Here is a 15,561-nt window from a genome sequence, read left to right as displayed (position 1 = left end):
CTTTTTATTTAATTTTTTTTATAAAGCCCCTCAATTTAAACACGTGCTCTGGTAATTTTGAATTATTAAATGATTTCTATGGTGGCAATATAGGACACTGTTTTACCACTAGGTGTCGCTCTGTGCACTTTAAGTGTTAGGGCGATTTTCAATGGCACTAAATGTTATATTTTATACATTAAATAATATGTACAGACTATAAAAGTTGAATGGAGACAAATCACACGGATGGAAATTTAGTTTTTCTCTCCGATCTTCAGCCTTGAATCGACGCCGGGTCACAGAGCTCCTGCGGGGATGAAACCAACAGTTGACCAGGCAAATATAAGCTGATGTGAGACTAGATTTATGAAAGTGTTGCGGGAAATATACCTTAATCCCAAGAGCTTCTCTTCCCCATCAGACCCACAAAGGTTTGAAATTTGTGCCCTAGAAAGAAAAACAGCATTTCGCCATATATATATATATATTTACATATATTTATATTTATATATTTATATTTATATATATTTATTTATATTTATATATATATTTATATATATTTATTTATATTTATATATATATATATATATATACATATATATATATATATATATATATATATATAATTTTTTTTTTTTTTTTTTTTTTTTTTTTTTTACCTCTGAAATAATGCTGAACTGAAATGCAAAAAATAGAAAGTTATAAAACTTACGTTTACGTGCCGTCCGTGTTTTTCCTGTTTGTGAAGAATTAAATGGATGAGTGAACTCTCTCTGGGTAGATGAGCAGTTTAAAACATAAATCTGCATAAATTTGTTCAAAATGCCGTCATATCGTCTTACCAGACTCCTTTCTCCCCATAAATCCAAGATGTTGGCGAGATCCTGGTTTTCTGATCATTCTAACTAAAATGTCTTGAATTTCTTTAGAGTTTGGCCATTTTTCCTTATATGAGACAAACACAAGCAAATAAAGACGTTTAATATTAAACATTCTCTTTTTTCCATATGAGAAAAAATACAATAGAAGCCTGAAACCGAATCCAAGAAATTATTTCATTAAAAGGTTTTGAGCGTAAGCATTAATCATAATCACATACTTTGTTTTAACTTTCTTTATACGTACTCTGAAAGGACGCTGGCAGCAAAGAAAGTGCCAGCAGGTTTATAAAATTTTACCTCCTCGATGTCTTCTCTCCAGATGTCAGCATCCATATCTTGACAGAAAACGTTTGACAGAAGCAGCACAGAAATGAAAACAAGTTTAAGCGTTTCCATCACTGCAGACTGTGTGTACTTAGCCAGGAACACAGATAATAAATATCTGTGTGCAAGTGGATCACACCTCACTGCTGAGTTTCAGATGAAGAGAGCAACATCCACGGTTCTTTTGCCGAGGTCCCTTTACGCAACGTTTGCGCGCTTTTACGCACAGCTGTGTGAGTGAAAGATGAGGGCTGATGCTCATCTCCGGCAATTATTCTGAGTCACTTGTTGCACGTACGTCTTCTAAATGGTCTTGTGTGACTTGTTCAGAGAAATGTTTTGAACTGGACTACTTTAACACTGGCTAAAATGCTTATCAGACTACGCTATATGATATAATTGGAACATCTTCACAGCACATGGAAAATCGTTAAATTAACAGTAAAAGAGTCAAAAACTGGTTACGGACAAAAAGTGTGTGATCATGTATGAGTTGTATAGTTTTAATGTTTTATTTGGGAACAGAATGGTGTGAATGTGTAAGTTTGGTGATGGAGTTTTTATTATGAATGAATGATGAATTTTTATGAATTATTATGTCTATTTTTTATGCTTAAGGACAACAGATGGAAATTAGCCCTTGGCTATAATCTGGTATGTTTACATTCATGTAATTTTTAGTTTTACATTTATGTTCATTAACATGCACTGTCCTAAATAAAATAAATAAATAAAGATTAAAGGACTCTGATTTGTGCATTTAGCAGCTTATTGTTGCTGTATGTAACCACCACTTTTTTATAATCTATTTTTATTTGGTTTTGTACTTCCTTTTACATCTTAATTTCTCAATATGTAACCTCAAATTTGACATGATTGTGATATGGTGAAGCTCTCTGAGACATGCCTTAGTTTTTGTATTAGCAGATGTGCAAGAAAATGTCCTGATGAATGAGATACGGTTATATAAAGAGCTACATTATACTTGTACTTTACATTGTTTACTTTATATCGATAAAACTGAATAGTTTTCTTAATAATAGCAACCAATATATGTTGTAATGGCATACTCTAGTTCTCGAATTGGCTCTTGTGTCGGATAACCTTTTAAATATTTTTATTGAGATAAAAGAATACGATTCAGTTTAATTACGTTTGATTTATACAGCACCCATTCATAACAACAGTCACCTGCACGGTGCGTTATATTATTAGGTAAAGACCCTACAATAATACAAGGAAATTCCCCCGATAAGCAAGCACTTGGCAACAGTAGGAAGAAAAAAAAATGTCCCTTTTAACAGGATGAACCCTTCGGCAGAACCAGGCACAAGGAGCAACAGCTATCTACCACAACTGGGGGGGTAAATCAGGGGTCTTAAAACATTTCTCTGAAATAGGTCAGGTCATCATCAAATCTCGCGAGATGTTGAAAATTTATTTCTGCTAGTCGTTTTGCAGCTATTGTCTCCTATTGTTTTGCTATTGTTTTCCGCCTCAACTAAGCGTTTTATCGCGACAGATTTAATTATTTTGACGACCAATCAAATTCTCTGTTTCAGATCATTTTCCGTTAAAAGTACCGTTTGCGCTTTCCCAGACCTGTGTCCCTGCAGGGCTGCCGTAGACAGCGGCTCGGCCCGCCTCCAGCTCAAATGTTTGGATGTCATGATTAGGTGGAAGGAGGAAATCACAGGTCGTCTGGGGACAGCTAAAAAAAGACTCTGACCCTTTAAGTTTAAGTTAACTTTTGGCGAAGTGATGTCCGACCTCGGTTGTTCGTGGTGAGTTCAGGGGCACTAGCTTACACCGGGAACATGGCTTTGTTGCGTTCAAAGTCTGCGCTGTTGTGGTTCCTGATTGTTGTGGCAGCTCATATCGCTGAAACAGGAGGGAGACCGAGGCGCCAGGTGTTGCTGACCGAAGGTGACAGCACGGTGAGTTTGAGATCTCGGCAACCTCCCGCAGGGCCGGAGCCCGGTGACCCGGCGGACGCGTTCAAAGTACCAACTCTGGATGGGGAGTTTTCCTTCCAGCCCGACGCTTTGAGGGGACCTCTGGTGATCCACGCCTTCACCAACAACTCAGGGTTTCTGGAGTGCCTTTGGAGCTCAGAGTCTTCGCTAAAAAGTCTCGTGGAGGAACTTCCGAATAGCACACAAGTGCTCTTCCTATCCCTGGACGACTCTGTGGTCAATGATGTTCTCTGGATGCGGGAGCAGGTGCTGCGGGCCGCCGCCCACAGGTGAGCGTGAAGGACTCATCCTCGCTGTAAGGCAGACGAATTGGGTTCCAGTGGTGATAGAAAACAATGTTTAATAGCACTTGGCAATGCATACCTGCACTGAGTAAAACATACTCAGTGTCAATACAATTATATTAAATTAATTAATATTCTGAAGCTGTTTATGTAAGAATATTCCCAACCCCCTGAGCCACGGTCGCCCGTTAAAAATTAAACAGTTTTAACAACAAAAAACCTGCAGACTTGTGAAATGTGACTTCTTTTCTGCTCTGGTTCAAATTCCATAAAGCTTTGAGACCCACTTGTTTCCTCTCTAATGCATTCCCATCCATAAGTTAATTTTGTCTGTAAACTATAAAATTTCAGTTTATATAACTGGAAATTTACCTTTTTCTATTTGAACGTGAAACACACAGGGCCTTCCAAAAGATCATAAAATATAGATTTCATACGATGGATAATTTTAGCACTTTCATCATTTATTTCAACTCTGTGCTGTGAAACAGTTTTGACATTAAAAAGTTTCTTGGAAGATTAAATGAGCAGAGTATACTTCCTTTTTTTTTTTTTTTTTTTTTTTTTTTTTAAACTTGCACAGGAGGCTGATATTTTATTTTACAGTTTTCAGGAACATTAATCCTCAAAGCTGTAAAATAATCGGTTATGTGAAACAGGAACCATCTTAATAATAGTGACAACATACTGTACCAAACACAGGAAACTGCACTGGGAAAAAAGGGAAGCGCAGCAGAAGTAAAAAGTACCTAGAACTCCTTAGTCTATTGGAAAACATGATGTTTTTATTTAAATCTCAATGTTTTATTAACATGAGCAAGATCCCAAATGTCACTGCCAGAGTGACATTTATTGTATTAACCATTTTCTTGGGTTGTTTAGAGTTAACCTATGAAGGATTTTTCTTACTTTCAAATATGTGCACTTAAAATGGTGGATGCTTGCATTAAATATGGCCATCAAAAGCTTCAGACACATCTAAGTGCTTTGTGTTGGACAGTTTTTCTTGGTTCTGTATGATGTCACAGGGGATATCCCTGTCTGTGAGTTGTTTGGTACCGTGCTGCAAGAGTTGAGGCTCGAGTGTGAAATTTATGGTTTTCAAGGTTTTTATCATTATTTTGTTTATCTTTTTTTATCGTTAACTCAGTTTCCCTGGGTCTTTTCCTGTGTGTTATGAATAAATCTTCTTTTTTCTTTTTTTTTTTTTTTTGCTACCAGTACTGGTGTTATTTTGTTGTATTTATCCGCCACACCTTAAAGGCTGGTCTGTGAAAATATTGTCTGACATAAATGGTAAATGGCCTGTATTTGTTTAGCGCTTTACTAGTCCCTAAAGACCCCAAAGTGCTTTACACATTCAGTCACACACACATTCACACACTGGTGATAAACCGGTCCGTGGTGCAAAAAAGTTTGGGGACCGCTGATCTAAGACACAGAAACCACAACCACCTGATGCTCCGATCTTCTGCTTTTGAAGTGCAGCCAATCAGAAGGCATGTGACTAAAATGGCCTTTTTTTTTTTTTTTTTTTTTTTTTTTTTTTTTTTTTTTTTTTTTCCCCCCCCTAAGTTAGCAGATGAACTGTATGAAATAAATTGATTATTTTGAAGTCCAAGAGTTTAAACTTGGAGCTGAAAATAAGGTTTTATGGTTCTTCCTGAGTTAATATAACCATCCGTGCGCTTGCCTCTTTTACGTTTCTGCAGTAAAAAGGAGGTTCTGTCCAGGCTGCACTTCTCTCCGGTGCCCGTCTTTGCTCTGGGTAACTGGATCCCCAGAGTGCTTTACTACTGGAGCTGCATGGGACACGGCTGTGGTCTTTCCCAGGCTGCTTTCATCTCAGAGGGTAAGACAGTGCATGGAATCAGACTCTGCAACTGATTTTTCTCTTGACCTGCCTGATTTTTAGAGGAGTGAAGTCAGAAGGTTAATTTCAGGTCTGTTTATTAATAGATATTAATATTTAGAATGCAGAGGAATGTTGAGAGGAATCATTTATTTGTAATTCTTGGCTCCCCCCTGCAGAGTGGAAGATGCCTGTGATCATTAAAAGACTAGATGCCAGATATGACTGGCTCATGGCACGCTGGGGCTCAAAGTCCTATACAGTGATTGATGCTGGAGATGGGTGTGAAACCTTCCCCTCGGTGGCAGGTGCTGTGGCCTGGGTGTCTGAAGGCAACTGTTCTTTCTTCACTAAGGTCTGTTAGTGTCAAATTGAATGAATGTTTTTGCTTCCAGTTTGTTGACTTCTGTGGTGACGTGCTTGAAGTTCAGTGAAATTAAATCGAACTGGGAGGATCCGGAGACTTAAAAGGCTTTTTTTTTTTTTTTTTTTTTTTTTCTTGACATTTAAAGCTTGACTACATAAACACATCAGATCTCAATGGAAAAAACAAACAGGCTGGATATCTATACAGATGTGGGCTGGGTAATGTGTTAGGGATGAAGGTATGCTATATCATTTGATGGAAGTAAAAATGATCAACCTACAAAGGACAGAATTGAAAGGCAACTCAAAAATCAATGACAAAAATAATGAAACGATGGAGGAGAAACCACAAGTCTACATGCTGAGAGGCTGAAAACAATAATTCTTGGTTTTTATTTGACTTTTATTTCTTAATAATTTGGGAACTTTTGGCTGGTGAGGCCAACACTTCCTGGTCTCCGGTGTAGCTGATGGACATCAAAGCTGTACACTGACCCCCCACGTGGGCGACCGTGGCTCAGGGGGTTGGGAAGCATATCTGTAACTGGAAGGTCGCCAATTCGATCCCCGGGCTCTCTGTCCTGGTCGTTGTGTCCCTGGGCAAGACACTTTACCCTACCGCCTACTGGTGTTGGCAAGAGGGGCCGATGGCGCGATATGGCAGCCTCGCTTCTGTCAGCCTGCCCCAGGGCAGCTGTGGCTACAACTGTAGCTGCCTCCACCAGTGTGTGAATGTGAGAGTGAATGAATAGTGGCATTGTAAAGCGCTTTGGGTGCCTTGAAAAGCGCTATATAAATCCATTATTATTATTATTATTATTATTATTATTATTATTATTATTATTATTATTATCATCATCTGTTTGAATGAGGAGAAAAATATATAAACGTCATGATTTAAAAAAACAAAAACTAAATCATTGGCAGACTGTACTGATAGTTTTGGGTTTGCATTTCAGCAAATCCAATCCCTCATTTGCTCTCTACACAGACTGTTTACCCACATGTAGTCAAAGCCTGCTCAAACATGATTGGCCAATAGCACTCGGACCACTAGTGGAACCAGAAAGCTTCCAGTATCAAAAGTTTTGCCCCTTGCTGACAGATTCATAGGCAGATATGTCTTTATTGAGATTATTAAAGTTTTAAATTTAGATATATTTTTTAAAACCTTTATTGGAGACTTTCCCCCCAAAAGACATGCACCCGTGAGCCACTGTGCTGCAGATTGCTCAACTTATCAATGGGGATTTGTTTTTCACAGCATATATCAAAGTGTGGGATGGACACTGTGGATAGTTGGTTTTATGAAGTCTGCTGATGGTTCTCAGTCAAATCACTCTTCCCCTTGTTATATGACTCTAAGGAGTTAGGCACAGAGAAATCAGGAAGCTAAGACCACAGACATTTCTGGTGAAAAATAAAAATCTTCCATTTGTTTAATGTTGTTTTTTTTTTTTTGTTTTTTTTTTGTTTTTTTTTCTTCTTCAAATCTATGTGACACAAACCTTTACCATAAATGTCAAGTTCAGCAGTTTTCAGCATTGTAGCCTCAAATTCTTCCCTGTTTCCTTTCTTTTATAGACCAAACCATGAATGCATTAATTACATAAGCATAGACATTAATTATTAATATTGAGGTCTGTAACAGTTTCATCCTCTCTGATTTGTTTTCCTTCAGGTTCAGAGCATGGCCAAGTCCAATGCCTCCGGTGTCCTCGTCTATACCCTCCCTGGAAATCCACTCCAGGATATGAACTGTGTTGGGGATGAGTGTTTCTCGCTGCTCAGCATCCCAGCTGCCATGGTGCATCAGGACCCTGCGGTCGCTCAGACGCTCCGGTAAGATCGGCTCACCTGCAGGATTAAAAGCCTCCTGATGTTGATGCTTCACATTCACGTACAAGGACTAACTGTTCTTCTAAAAGGTCACAGTAATGGTTTTTGTTTTGATGTTCCGATTTGTTGTTCAGGTTTGGAAAGCTGGTCAATGTGTCGTTCCAGAACACCCCGTCCCCAAATTTCTTCATCAGCATTGACAAACAGGGGTTGCTGGCTGAGATGGGCTGGTTCCTCTACCCCACGTTCAGCTTTGTTAACTGGCAGGCCCAGTGGTAAGTACATGAAGGTTACTGGAAGATTACGGTTTATAATGTAACAAGAGGACACTAGAAGCTTTATTCCAGTGTTTTAACTGGAATTTAACTGATTATTAGATTTCACAGATGGAATCTGAATCCAACTTTTTTTGTTTTAATTGAGTAGCACTTTGATTTTAGGATTAATATACATATGATCAATACCAGGCCTTCTTCAGAGACGGTTATAATAGAAGTTCCACTGAGTAATTTATTTTATGCCTTTTTTCTGTCTCAAGTTTCTAGTCTTTAGTTCTAATAACAATAAGAGGTTAGTTATGTAGAATGAAAAACCTACATGCTAATTGAAGTTTTGATCAATTTCTTTAGAACTACAAGATGGAACATTTGGTCTTGTAGCTTTCTTCTTCCTTGTGTTGAATGCAGCCACTTTACGTCGGCTGCTTTGGTTACATTGGTTATATTGTCCCACAGGGGGAAATCAGTTTAGCAGCAATAAGAATAAACAAAACAATGATAAAAAGCCACAAGACATGCCATTAAGTAAACGGGTTGCAGTAGGGATAAAAGCAACCTGGATTGTTTTGGTCTTCCTTGCAGGTACTCCAAAACGATGGCCAGAGGGCAACAAGTCAATTGTTACAACCATAAAGCGAGCCTTCCTCAGCACATGCTCGTTATACATGGCCAAAAGCCTGTCTTGCCAACGCTCTGAGATTTTGCTGGCAGTTTTTACCAAAAGTCCCAAAACTATTCTTGTTCTTCAGAGTCATGTTACCAAAACAAGCAGCAATACAGAGAGAAATAACAGATTCAATAAAACTTCTGTAAATCAAGGAGAACATTTCAGATGAGACATTAAAAGATCTAATCATCTTTAAGAAGAGCAGTCTTTGCTGAACTTTTTTTGGTAGTGGCATCAGCATGAGGCTCAAAACACAGTTTGAGGTCAAGAACAACCCCTAAATACTTGTAACTCTCCACAATCTCAATATCAGCAGCTGTAATGATGGTAGGTGATGAGCTATAAGAAGACTTCCTAAAATCAATGCCCATGGCCTTTCTCACCCCCCACAAAAGACAGGACATGTGACACCTCTAAAGGATGAAACTTATATGCAGTAAATTTTTATGTTGTTTTGTATTTGGGGTTTTTTTTTGTTTTTTTGTTTTTTTTAAACTGCTGTATCTTATGCATAATGAACCTCAAAATAGATATTTTGGTTATGGCATTTGATGTAGTTTGTAGTCACCAGTACAAGCTCTCCATGGATGCACTGTTTTGTTTTGGTTTTTTGTCATTAATCAGTTACTTTTGCTTCGTCTCCAGGTTTGATTTCTTTGCTGATCTGCAGACTAAACTCCAGAATCCTGCAAAAGTTGTTTCTGTCTTTGATAAAGTCCAAATGCAAGGGGACAAAGGAGCCGTGGCCACAGTCGACCTGTCTATAGGTAAGTTTATCAAAACAACTGTTAATTACATAATCAGGTTAATTGTGATAGAAAAGTTGTTCATATAATGCTGCTGTAATAGACTGATTTTTATCTGTGAAAGCATTACGCTTTAATCAGATTCATGTGACAGAAAAGAAATATCAGATATTGTTAAAATAAAACTGATCATTTTGCGGCTAAAAGACCATCTGGATCCGGTCTTTTATCAGTTCCCAGAGTCAGAACCAGACACGGAGAAGCTGCATTCAGCTTTTATGCTCCTTATATCTGGAACAAACTCCCAGAAAGCCTCAGATCAGCTGAAACACTCAGTTTATTTAAATCCAGGTTGAAGACTCACCAGGGGCCCGTTCTTCGTACGTCGCTTACTACATCCAAGATCAAATGACACATCCAAGATCAAATCATCGCGCTAACCGTGAGCTCGCTAATCCGGTTCCCCGAACACACCTGCTGTTGACGATTACTACAGCTGGACGCAGGAATGTGACATCACTGGGTGTCGTAAAAGGGGCTACGTATCGATAGTAGAAACATTGATCGGCAACCCGCTGATTGGTCGGCGAAAATGTCCAAGGGGCGTGCTCGGTATTTTCCGGCAGCAGAGCAAGAACTCATGAGTGAGGGATTTCAGGAGTTTCAGAGTTTAATTAAAACGCAAGAGAACACTGCAAAGGCTGCAAAAGCAAGGAGAGAGGGCTGGCAGAAAGTTGCTGACAAATCAAACTCGTAGGTAATTTAATAATAATAATAATAATAATGGATTGGGTTTATATAGCGCTTTCCAAGGCACCCAAAGCGCTTTACGATACCACTATTCATTCACTCCCACATTCACACACTGGTGGAGGCAGCTACGGTTGTAGCCAGGCTGCCATATCGCGCCATCGGCCCCTCTGGCCAACACCAGTAGGCGGTAGGGTAGATCTATCATATGACACTATATTGTCCAATATCATATGGCATTATATTATATTATAATATGTTATATTATATCCCCTTTCACATTAGAGCCACAACAGGACCCACAAGAACATGGGAACAAGTAAAAGTGGAATACAGGAGTATTCTACAGAATGGTAATATTTATCTCTTAGATTGCTTTGCGTCTCTTGGCAAGGTAATACTGGCCTGTAATACTCTGTTAGTTTGTTCATAACAGCAACCAAGAAAAGGGCAGAGGAAAAAAAGACAGGTGGTGGTCCTGCACCCCCTCGTCAACAAGTTGGTTAAGTAAATAATACCCTCACGGGAATATCGATATCTCTCTATGAGCACACTGTCGCGCTGAGCTAAAGGATCCTGTCTATCCCGCAATATACGCTGAATTCTGAGGACTCTCCTTATCAATCTTGCACCTTCCGCAATGGGTTGGTCGCGTATACGGACAGGACATGGCTGCGACAGGCTTCCCAAATCCACCTTTGCTTTTATAGCCGTGGTCTCTCATCTTGATTACACGAAGTAATTTACAATTACTACTCTGAAATATGAATTACATCTGTAATAATCACATACATGTAATAGAATGTTAATAGTTCATTTCCCTTTTTTAGGAAATGACCTGTATGTATCTGTGTGACATCAATAAAAGGATCAGGTGCTGCATTATCTTTAGTTACATTGATAATATTTATTTATGGTGAAACAGTGGAAAAATATCGCTGTTGCTTTCGTATAAATGAAGCGGACATACCTGCGTGGCCGCGATCTAATCCTGTTTACATAAAGTAAACCTGCTCCCGAGCAGGTTTACGCTTACGGCTCTGTTGCTATGACAGCAAGTCCCGGATGAGCTTCGGGGAACCGACTGATCCAGGATCACGCGAAATCGTCAACAATCTAATCCGGCTAACCTACTTAGCGAGGTACGAAGAACAGGCCCCTGTTCTCAGCTGCATTTGAATAAAGCACCAAATCCACACTTTAAGCTTAAATTTCAAAACTTACATTTAACTACTGATTTTATCTACTGTTCTGATTTTATCTGTTTTGATTTTATATACTGTTTTGTTTGTTTGTTTGTTTGTTTGTTTGTTAATTAGTTAGTTTATTTGCTTGTTTTAATCAATTTTAAATCATGCTTTTTATTTGTTCTTGTTTCTAATGTCTCTGTAAAGCACTTTGAATCACCTTGTTGTTGAATTGTGCTATACAAATAAACTTGCCTTGCCTATCATGACTCTTTACACCCCAAACCAATGTTGGATATTCATCTTAACTTCAAATATGAACATTTTTCATTGTCCTGGTGGCAGGGACTGGGAGCAGCCCCTCTGTGGGCTTCTCAACTCTGGAGTTTCAAATGATTTTTTTTTTTTTAAATTTTATTTATTTTAATTTTTTCTTTTTAAAGAGCAGTTTTTGGCATCTTGACTGCAAAAATTATATACACAGAGTGACTTAACATCCTACTGGAATAGGTGAATGGTCGACTCTCGGCAGCAGGAACATTGACATATAAGAAAGATGGAAAATGTATGATTTTTCTTTTCTTTTTTTTTTTTTTTTTTTTTTTTTTTTTAATTTTAATTTTTTTTAAAAAGTACTTTGTCCACAGACTTGTTGGACTTTGACATGTTGGAGCTTGATGCATCGCTGTCATGTCCGGGCAAGAGAGACTCGTCATGCGCTCAGTGGGATCACACTGTGCAGCTTTTTGTCTGCTGCGACCGCACGAGTCCGTACTGCAACATGGAGCTGGGTCGATGGATCACTGCCTTCCGCAGGTACAAAGCTCGTGGGAAGCACTGATAGCACAGCTATGACCGTCAGTCTGCCCCAGGGCAGCTGTGGCTACAGCTGTAGTTTGCCTCCACCAGTGTGTGAATGTGAGAGTGAATGAATAGTGGAATTGTAAAGCGCTTTGAGGGCCCCGAAAAGTGCTATATAAATGCAACCTATTATTATTATTATTGTCATTATTATTATCATTATTATTAGTTTGTGCAATATGATTTTTGTCTTATTTTACCAGAGGTATCGGGCGCTGGCTGACGGATGTGTCCCCTCTGATCCCCCTGCTGGACAGCAATAAATGCACCTTCACTATGAAGACCGTGCCTTGGGCGATGCCTTGGATTGTTTCCCTCAATCTGAGGTTCAGTGGCACCAATCAGACAGGTGAATAACACAGATGATGCAATCAAACTGCAGCAGGAAGCTTGTTACATTTTACAAACATGTCATGAGTGTGTGCGCTGAGCACAAATTGGCACTACTGAGCAGATCTTTCTCATGCAAACAAACCAGGATATGATCTTAAAATGTATGTTTAAACCACTTTGATGCTAAAGCATATTCAAAATATATCATTAATAATCAATTAAACGCATAAAAAATCAGGATTATTAAAGCTCCATAATTTGTAAATCTAGAGGAAGATGTTGCGTCAGATTTTTTTTTTTTGTTTGGTTTTTTTCTCTGTCACAGGAAACTTTGTGGAGAGCTTTCATCCCTTTAAAGTGATGTCACTGTACGATGGAGGAACCTTTGACAAAAATTACAACAAGAGGTACCAGCCAATCAAATTCACTGTCCCAGCGTCCACCAAAAAGGTATCGGATATGATGTTAACCACAAAATGTCAAAGCCTGTTTCTAAAAGATGGACGTAACTTCCAGCTGCATTCTTTGCAATGGCCACCAGGGGTCAGGCTGGATAGAAGTTTATGGAGAAAATAACCCTATTGCTAACTTAATTTATGAGCTAAACAGTTATTCAAGAAAAACGCCATGAAGTCGATGGTGAAAACGCAGCTCAAGGCTTCAATGTAATATATCTTCAGAGTCCTTAAGGTTGAAGTCACGATGGCTACGTCCATCTTTTACATACAGTCTTTGCTAGTTGTTTACAGCGGTCTGTGGAGGATCACATTGGCTGCATGTCTGTTTTCAGGTGGAGCTGTACGCTGTCATCACAGGACACGGCAGCGACGAGAACGGCTGCGGAGAATTTTGTGTCACCTCTCACCATTTCGTGATCAACGCTGCTTATAACAACACCCACGTATTTGATTCTGCAGGTGAGGAAAAGATGCTTTCTGCATGACTGCTAAAGATTTTAGATGTTATAGTTGTCAGTGGTCTGAGTCCTCAGGACAAGTTTAATTTTGTCCTGCCATCCAAATTTAAAAATACTAGATCGATACTCTATCCACAAAAATGAATTTGAAATCCTCAAACTTTACATTTCTTTTTAATTTTAAAAAATATTCTGCTGATGAACTAACCTACAAATGTACCTGAGGATTGTTTATCAAGGTGCTTGTTAAAGCCTTAAAAATAAACTGGTCGGTGCAAATTGGAAATCAAACGCTTTTAATGTCATGTTGGGACCATTAGGAACGGCTCTGGGCTGTGCAATGCGCGTCAAAGAGGGCGCTGTACCGAACGAACACGGCACATGGCTGTACGGCCGAGGAGGCTGGTGTGATGGACTACAGGTGAATCCGTGGAGGGTTGACGTCACCAAACAGGTTGGTTCTTCTCCACCAAGTTTCTCATTTCATCCCTTAAATATTTATGAAATGCCAGACTTAAAGCTCCTCTTAATATGAAACCCACAACAAAACCGTCCTAAAATGTTATTCAGCCACAGTAAGCAGACTACTGGCAATCGAGCCATGCTTTATAGCTTTTTAACACAACAGAACTGTTGCTTTAAAAAAGTTTGAGAATTTCATGTTTCTTAAGGACAGATGTGGCAATAATAGATCTTATACGCTTTTGCGTGAGCTTTCTAGTGGTGTCCACAATAACAAAGAGAAATCAAAACTGTCTAAAAGCTGGAGAGTCTTCAAAACGGATGCACAGCTGCACTAGGCTGAATATTCTGTTATGCTCATTTCCAGCTCAATGTTGACATTACTGGCCTCTGATAGAGAAGCTTTGCATGACTGACAGTTCAAAATAATCCTAGTCTTATTCTTGGCCTTGATGCAGTCCCTCTGTCTGAAATCGTTCTAGCTCTCGTCTCCATTCCTTTTAGCTGACTGTCTTCTGATTGGCTTCCATGTGTTGACAGAAGAATTGAATCCAGATGGGTGGGGCCCATGAACATATAAGGGATATCCCCTTTATGACATCAAACAGACTCAAGAGTAGGAAAAAAGTAAAAGTACAATCAGTTTGCTGTAAGAAGGACACAATGTGAAATCTGCCAGTGGGAATTCATCACTGCGTCGCTTACACACTTACACAGTGCTTTCTCTAAGGGCTTCTCTTCTTCAGTAGTTTTATAAGAACCTCAAATTGAAGTCATGCTGAGGAGAAGCACTTGATTTGAAGTTGTACCCATTAGAATAAAGGAGCACTTTATTATTCTCGAGTGAGTTATTGACCCCAAAGACTCCTGATCTAATCGAGTAAATCCTGACTAGTCTCTGAGACTGAACCTCACGTCATTTCATTAGACTGGTTTTATTAACACTGTGCGGCTCTCTTCCTGTCCCGACAGCTCAACATGAGCAGGTCTGAATCCAACACTGTCGTCTACTTTGGCTTGTTCAACGGACGGGATCCAAACCCAGCGCAGCAGCCAGGATACATCATCATGACCTCTTCCCTCGTCTTCTACAAGTGATCCCGCTCTTTTTAAAAACTCTCCTGTGAATTTTCGATCTGAATGAATGTACAGTCAGTTTAACGATTAAAATGTTTTTTAAAAATTTTTTCCACCGCTTTTGTTCACTGATTCCTTTGCTTTTTCTCCCATTTAATTAACTTTAGCACGATACGGTTCTGACGGCAGCAGTGATGCAAAATAATACCTGCCACCCTCGCCCAGCAAAACCAGCCATTTACATTTCTCTGGAGACGTTACCCCAAAGTCAACAAGAAGACGCCTTACAGCTAAATGGGCACTCCATATGATTTTTTTTTTTTTTTTTTTTTTTTTTTGTCTCAAGCTGAAGATGCATTGTTCTGAGAGCAGCCTCTCCTCCGTAATTACATGTAATCATGTCCAATTTGAAACTTTGGCTTGAAGCAAGTGTCTCGCGCTGAGTCATCTTCCAATTGTGCTTCTTATGGGAGGTGAATCCTCTCAACTTCAGCAACAGAACATCTGCTTCTTGTCGGTGTTTTTGTTATTTTCGTTTTGGATCTTGTTTAGCAAGATCTGGGGAAATTGTCGGCAGAGTAATTAGCTGCTGCAGCTCAGAGCTTAATGAGTCCCTCTTTAACGGGTGGGTACGGTCAAATGTTTGGAAGGTAAAACGGTTTTAATATACTTGGTTCTCTATGTTACACACAATAGATTTAAAATTAAACAAATGTCACAAAAGACTCAAGTGTAATTAGATTTTATTAAAATTTATTATTTTTAAAACTTCATGAAGGA

The 15,561-nt window shown here is 39.1% G+C and overlaps 1 protein-coding gene and 1 long non-coding RNA gene across 5 annotated transcripts; one reads left to right on the top strand and one right to left on the bottom strand.

Annotated features, from left to right (window-relative positions):
- Window positions 1-42: 42 nt before the first annotated feature.
- Window positions 43-2,910, bottom strand: LOC101476644 (uncharacterized). Of its 2 annotated transcripts, XR_013100881.1 has the most exons (6): window positions 2,790-2,910; window positions 1,161-1,198; window positions 825-927; window positions 695-718; window positions 373-429; window positions 43-289 (listed from the first exon to the last, which is right to left on the bottom strand). It is a non-coding gene; the product is annotated as an uncharacterized LOC101476644 (long non-coding RNA). The 2 variants fall into 2 exon arrangements; XR_191417.3 differs by lacking the exon at window positions 2,790-2,910 and having other exon boundaries at window positions 1,161-1,587.
- Window positions 2,817-15,517, top strand: si:dkey-256h2.1 (uncharacterized). Of its 3 annotated transcripts, none has more exons than XM_014409770.4 (13): window positions 2,817-3,432; window positions 5,160-5,299; window positions 5,479-5,654; window positions 7,347-7,507; window positions 7,639-7,779; window positions 9,095-9,216; window positions 11,780-11,948; window positions 12,197-12,342; window positions 12,652-12,776; window positions 13,117-13,243; window positions 13,563-13,696; window positions 14,677-14,798; window positions 14,949-15,517. In XM_014409770.4, exons 1-13 carry the CDS (start codon window positions 3,005-3,007, stop codon window positions 14,962-14,964), a joined length of 2,007 nt encoding a protein of 668 aa, XP_014265256.1. In that variant the 5' UTR covers window positions 2,817-3,004; the 3' UTR covers window positions 14,965-15,517. The 3 variants fall into 3 exon arrangements, with proteins under 3 accessions (XP_014265256.1, XP_014265258.1, XP_024659920.1); XM_014409772.4 differs by having other exon boundaries at window positions 2,818-3,432; window positions 14,677-14,850; XM_024804152.2 differs by lacking the exon at window positions 14,949-15,517 and having other exon boundaries at window positions 2,818-3,432; window positions 14,677-14,890.
- Window positions 15,518-15,561: the final 44 nt, after the last annotated feature.

Source organism: Maylandia zebra, linkage group LG11, assembly GCF_041146795.1.
Source record: "Maylandia zebra isolate NMK-2024a linkage group LG11, Mzebra_GT3a, whole genome shotgun sequence".
In the NCBI taxonomy this organism is placed as follows: Eukaryota; Metazoa; Chordata; class Actinopteri; order Cichliformes; family Cichlidae; genus Maylandia; species Maylandia zebra.
The sequence above is the reverse complement of the archived record's forward strand: the minus strand, read 5'-3'. Positions and strand labels throughout refer to the sequence as shown.